Source organism: Bactrocera latifrons, unplaced genomic scaffold (genome assembly GCF_001853355.1).
Source record: "Bactrocera latifrons isolate USDA-ARS-PBARC rearing strain unplaced genomic scaffold, ASM185335v1 scaffold_182, whole genome shotgun sequence".
In the NCBI taxonomy this organism is placed as follows: domain Eukaryota; kingdom Metazoa; phylum Arthropoda; class Insecta; order Diptera; family Tephritidae; genus Bactrocera; species Bactrocera latifrons.
The window spans coordinates 557,906-564,776 of record NW_017535319.1 but is presented as its reverse complement, the minus strand read 5'-3'; the positions used below and the strand labels follow the sequence as shown (position 1 = coordinate 564,776).

The window sequence follows — 6,871 nt, the reverse complement described above, 5'->3', positions numbered from 1 at the left end:
CACTCATTTCTAAATAATTCCAAGCTGGTGCCGCACCAGTTCTGAGAACACATTAAGCTAGTTCCAAGTTAGCCCTGACATTCACTTACCAATCATCGCTGGTTAAGCAAGAAATAATTCGTCATTGAAAACAGCAGTTGTGAAATAAATAGTTTCACCATTGTAAGCGTAAACTAATCTTACTTACTGAAAGCAGTTATGAAAATCAAAGAGGGAAATCTCAATAAATTAAGTATCGCAACCTTTTGCCCAAAACAATAAAAAATGCACGAAAAATTACTAATGAGTTTTAGCTTCTTTTCATTATTTAATATTTTCATTTTCAACAAATATAAGTATAAGAAGTCAATTCCTGTTTCAACACGCGGCAATCTTAGAATTTTTCACCGACCGGTTTTATGATTAATTCGTGAATCTAGAAAGGAATAACAAAACATGAATTTTTCACTATACACCCAGACCCAATATGCGGGATGACAAACCTGCACGTGCGGTGGCGTCTGTAAGCAATAGATCAACGCATCAGCGATATCTTCGGATGCCAAATATACCATATCTGATATTAAAATCGGATTTTCGATCACAGCATTGGTTTGCACTGCGCCAGGACTAATGCTCTATACGAAAAATCAAATGAAATGTAAACAATAATTACTTTACATCCGATGTAATGCACACAACTTACGGTAATCTTAATTTTAGTGTTATTATTAAGAAGCTCCTGGCGGTAGATTTCCGTCATAACGGTGACGGCATGCTTTGAAGGTGGATAAATATTGGGTGACATATTCGGTATATTTGGTATCCCATGCCCAGATATGCTATTGATGAGGAAGATATGACCATCAGGACCCTGAGTCTTCATCGAACGGAAAGCCTCCCGTGTGCTCCACACAATACCATAGACATTTGTATCCATCACATCGCGYATATCYTGTGAGTTGCCTTCTTTCAACAARTCGCTACGACGCAAAATGCCGGCATTGTTTACTAGCACCGCCACTGGTCCATACTTGSTTTCGATCTCTTTGAAGGCGGCTATCACATCAGCTTCATCTCGTACATCGCATTTAATCGCGTGTATGCGTTGYTTTGCCATRTCTTTCACTTCATYGCGCAGGGCTTCGATACGTTCTTTRYGTCGYGCCAARCCGACAGTCACCATACCGTTATTAGCGAGATATTTCACAATAGCCGCACCAATGCCTGCACCTGCGCCAGTGACTACAGCAACACGATTCTGCCAGCGTTCCATTTCTATGACTTTTTGCGTATTAACTATTTAGAACCGTTCTGTACGGTTATTAAGTTGTGCTAGACTGACTGCTGTACAGTGCACATGTGCATTTTTTATAAAATCGATTGGCCCTTTGTATGCCCTATGTCAATATGTTATCACATGTAAACATCTTAACCTATGTAAGTAGATATGTTTGTATTGTTTTACAAGTATATTTGATKTGTTGAGTGCATGCCTACTGCATATAAATGCATATATATTACTGACTCGGCCTTATCTAAAATGAATGTACTGTATAATTAATTAATAGGTATTATAAGAATAATTTTAAAACTAAGTATTCTGCTCCACACCGATTAAGTGGCACACCTTGCCACCAACGCATATGCTCATTTTTAAACAATCAGCCGAGCCACGAAAGTGACTGCTGGAAAGGTGACCACGGCTTGRGATCATGACACGTTCGTCAACTAAGTGACGTTTACGACAAATTTTTATCTTCCTGGGTAGTTGTTTATATTTAGTATTATTTATTACAAGTATACCCTGTTGCTTTCACCACATTCTCACCGGACGACGGTGAGCTTGATTTTATGCTGCTTTTTTATCTTTGTATTATCCTCTGCTCTAATTCCGTCCTTAATTACTTGCTGTGTCTTCGCTTTTGGTTCCAGTGTTGCTGCGGCCTTTGACTTACGTTTATCTTGTCTACCTCCAGCACCACTTTGAAAATGTTWACTTTTGGTTGTGGTACCATCTTCTGCTGTCATAGGTCCATCATCAGCGTCTTTCATTTTAATGGCGTCATTTGGCTCTTCGTCAATCGGGTTAGGATCAAGGGTTGTATCTGTGAGAAGAGCCTCCCTAATTTTTCCCAATATGAAGACTCTGTGGGAAAAAGTAAATAAGTACCATAAAATAAGCTTGAGGTCTTCTCTTTCCGTGGTTGTTGCAGTCGCTCGTTTGCGTGCTCTTCCCATGTGTCATCATCTTCGACAAGATCTTTTTCCGCACCTTTTTTATCCTCCAAACTACACCAAATCCTAATATGATATTCATATCGTACAAAGAGGTCTGAACTAGCGAATGCTGAAAGCAAAAGTAAAAGTAACGTGCAGTGCAATTTTGCTGATATTTCACTCACCAAAATGAACTGAGCATGCTCACAAAATTTCGCATATATTATAGTATGCACAGTTATCTTATCACCCTGAGGCATTAAGTGCATTAAGAACTTAATAATACAAAATGTAAATRTCATAATTATATCGGAGACAATCTTTGACTGCATTTTCTGTAAACATGTGCAATACGTAGCGATATACTGGGTGATCCTTTTCGTGTTTCCCAACTTTTTTGAAGAAAAGACACGGAAACTTCATCTCAGCTGGTCCATCCGTTAAGTCCAATTTTCGCTGACTCGACATTTCGACTGGCGAATGACCATTTAGACCATTCACGGTCACGTTCACAACGGCACCATTTTTGTWGAAATATGGATCGATCATTGCACCGACTTACAAACTACACCAAACCGTTGTTTTTTCTGTATGAAATGTCATCTCTTGAATCTCTTCAGATAGCTCTTCATCCCAAATACGGCAATTTTGGTTTTTTATAAAAACATTGAACCAAAAATGGGCCTCATCGCTGAACAAAATTTGGATCGAAAACTTTAGATCTTCTTGGAACTTTTCAAGAGCTCACAGAGCAAAGCGATGTCGCTTAGGAAGGTCGAGTAGATTCTGTTCTTATACCAACAGTATTTGGTATATACAAGTATACTGCTATATATATAGTTATATGCCTTCAGTTGGAAAAAATTTGTTCCATAAACATTCTTTCTAAGCCAGGAACATTGTTTTGGTCTTAATTATTTTCTAATAGGCTTTCATAACTTATTGTCTTGAAACCGGTTCAAAAGCTCCTTAAATAAGGTGAGGTATGCTTTTTGTTAAGTACTTTGGGTAGGCCTTGATGGTAGCCACTTCAGTTTTAACCCCAAAAATACAGGGCTACATATATAAATTGYTCCTCTATATCTCCATTATTGCTCAATAGAGTCATAGATTCGCACGATTTTTAATATTGGTACTAAGTAAAAGTAAAGTAAGTAAGTAAAAGGGAGAGTAAGGTAAACTTTTGGCGATCCGAAATAAAACTTTAAGAAATTAAAGAAGTTTCGGCAGTGCTTGTAAAACGGTCAATACTATTCAGAAAGTATTTTTTGATATTGATTGGCATACAAAGAAAAATTTGTAATTTTTCAATTAATTTTAAGTATTTAATGCCTACTTTTAGGCTTCAAATAATACTAACATTGGGGAACCTTTAAAAGCAGCCGAAATTAAAATGCCTTGCCAGCAAATATCTARTTTTCTTCCTTTAATCTTTTTTCTCTTCTAAATCTCACACAGTGTTGATATGTATGCTGCACATAGTTTATTCAACTCAAAAAATATACTTTTTCYACAAACAGTAAATCATCAGCACGTGATTAAAACCGCTTCCGTGAGCTTAGAAGCAATGCGTGTAGAGATCAAAATAAAATATTTCTAATAAATGACTTTCTCCCCACGCTATTCGTCTTAGATCTCTTTGTTATATCCTTTTCAAATATTTTTGCCAATACGCTCAAAGACAAACAGTTTGCTACATAAAAAATTAATCAGTTAATACAAATACTTTGCTCAGCTTCGGCGTAGATTATTTCACAAATAAAAATGGATGAAAAACAAAATAAAAAGAATCAAAGAGAAATAATAAATATGAATATCCTTCATTGCTTCTGTGCAAATRTGTAACTAAGGTGCACCACTACGTTGGCCTACTAATCCATGGATTAAAGCAAGTGTCACGCCTACTCATGCTATGCYGCGCAGAGAGTAAAAATGTGATTCATGTTTGTCATATTCTCTTTATGTTTTATGCTTTGCTTTGACACACATTTAGTTGATTTGTTTGTTTACAATTACTGATGTTAAATTATGRACTACACTAGATAATATAAATACGGTATGAGTTGCGGGCTTATGTGGAAGGATTAAGCTGATAACTTGGGTCAGCTTATGTCAAAGAAAACTCAATTTTAACGCATTAAATACATATATTTATTTTAAGCAGCTTAGCAGAAAATTAAAAARAAAWTTTTCGATAAATTTTTTTGCCTACCTTTAGGCTGCAAAACATATGTATGGAAAAATTCAACAAAATTGCCGAAAATTTGGTTTTTTAATTAAACTTGCTTTAAATTAGATATTACAACTGATTTCACAAATCACGAAATATTTTCGGTTAATTTTACTGAGTGTGAAATACTTACCGATATTTGCAGTATAAAGTGTCGATTTATCTTGTTGCCTACCTTTAGGCAGCAAAAAAGAATTTAAGGGAAAAATTCCAAAAATATGCAAAATAAAATTGAGTATTTATTTAAACTTGCTTTAGAATCGATTTCACATATCAAGATAAAGAGCTGGAAACTGTATTATTTAAGGGTGCTTAGTTGAGTAATTCAAGGCCTGATATCACACGATCCCATAACTGGAAATCTATCACTCTCAGTTGTAGAAAAATTATGCCCAAAAATTAAAAAAAAAAAAAAATTCAATTAATACAACTGATATCTACGCCTAAGTTCAACCCATTGCTCCACTTCATCAAAACGGAATTACAGTGAACAATTATTTCTTGCAGGCGAAACAAAACATCCAATATTACTTTTCTCATCAAACTCGACGGCAAAATGCCTGAGTGATTTGTGAATATTTCTTTCTTGAGTGYAAAATGACGCCTAGCAACTAACCGCAACTACAGAGCCAAGACTTCAAAGACCGCAAGCAGTTGCTACAWTTTCTGCACCAAAAAGTTCTACGTCTTCTCCGCCGCCTTGCCGCACACAGTTTTAACCGTAACTTCCAACCGTTCCGGCGGCAGTCGASAGCAATGATGCTGGCCTGAGGTATTGAGTGAACGACTTGTGTATTTAGTAGATATGTGTATGTATATGTATTTGAAGCGGCTATTCTGCTGGGATTATTACGGTGTATGTATTTCTGTGTGCTTGAAATATTTCTGTGGCAATTGATGATTTGAAACGAATCAAACGAGTTGTGGCATAGAATTTTAAATGAACTACTGCCACAACGATACTTCGAACATTGTGTTGCCGCGTTTTAGGCGCTCAAGGCAGTACGCTGGACGCCACACGATAGACACTAAATAGACACTAGGCGCGCTTAACGCATAGCGAATTGTGTTTTGCGTTTGGAGTATTGARAAGTGTATCAATTTGAGTAGACGATATCGTCAGTTTCGTTACAGATGCGCTTCGCCGCTGTGGCTAATCAATGCGATGTATGCGAGCGGCTAAGAAGTGGCATAAAATCGACCAAGGAAGGGCATAAAATATTGGAGAATGACGAGCAAAAGCATAATTGGCGATTATTCAACAGAGGAATGATAAATTTTATCTTTAAGTTGAAGTACGCAAGTAATATGTGCGCATAAATTTAAGMTGTTGTAGGTAAGCATTTTGTAGACTGTTTCGGTGGATTGAGAAAGATTTTATTGCGTRAAAGAGTGACATTTTATGCAATTATTTGTGGAAGAAATATTACCTTTGTTTTAGAAAGATGCCCCTGTAGAAACGCCTGAGTACACAACTAAAGTGATCCCAGTTGTGATAGCTCTGCCACGGACAGCGCTTGAGGAAGTATTCGATAACATTTGGATCAGTTTCTAGASTTTATATTTCTTTAGTTAACTCTTAAGCAGTTTTTATATAACGGAGCTAAGACCCTTTGGTAAATTGGTTTAGTCAGAGTACCCTTTAACAAATCGCTAACCCAGCGTTAAAATGATAATCCAAGACTACGTAAATAGGTAGGCAGGTCTCACGAGGCACCTAACCTTTAAGCAGGTTAATTGTGCTAACTAAAGATCCTCACATTATTGACTCCTCTCTATATCATACCGTGATAAAGTTCATCAGCGTAAAAAGTTGTGTCACAGCAACCTCCTAGAAATGATCCAGAGATATCGGTCCAAAAAAATATCAGTGTTTCTTTTAGTATGGCTAGCAGGGTAATATCCCATCACCGAAAAGATTCGAGGCTAGTTTATTCGAAATCTCTCTGTCCGACTCTCTCTGATCAGCGACATCTATTTGTTAGTGGGGAGATTTATCATAGAAGAGCTGTTCGCTATCAAGCGAGGTTTCAGACATGTCTGGAGAAAATAATACTAGCTGCAGAACTAAATTGAGAAGGTACAATATTCTACAAAAATGTACAGCTGCTGGCGTACGCCGATGATATTGATATCAATGGCCTCAACAAAAGCGCTTTWGATACTGCTTTCTCGAGACTGGATAAGTAAGCAAAGTGTATGGGTCTGGTTGTAAACGAGGACAAGAAAAAATATCTCTTGACATCAAACAAACAGTARTCGCACTCGCGACTCGTGGTCCTGCGTCACTATTGACAATCATAACTTCGAAGCCGTATCTAATTTCGTCTATCTTAGAACCGGCATTARCACTAACAACAACGTCAGCATCGAAATACAACGCAGAATAWCTCATGTCAACAGGTGCTACTTYGGACTGARTAGGCAATTGAGAWGTACGCT

At 37.0% G+C, this 6,871-nt stretch overlaps 1 protein-coding gene across 1 annotated transcript; it reads right to left on the bottom strand.

The window, feature by feature from the left end:
- Positions 1–276: 276 nt before the first annotated feature.
- On the bottom strand, positions 277–1,356 carry LOC108967286 (farnesol dehydrogenase-like). The gene is made up of 3 exons (XM_018930593.1): positions 686–1,356; positions 483–617; positions 277–415 (listed from the first exon to the last, which is right to left on the bottom strand). The coding sequence occupies exons 1-3, from the start codon at positions 1,253–1,255 to the stop codon at positions 374–376; spliced, it is 747 nt and encodes a 248-aa protein (XP_018786138.1). The 5' UTR covers positions 1,256–1,356; the 3' UTR covers positions 277–373.
- Positions 1,357–6,871: the final 5,515 nt, after the last annotated feature.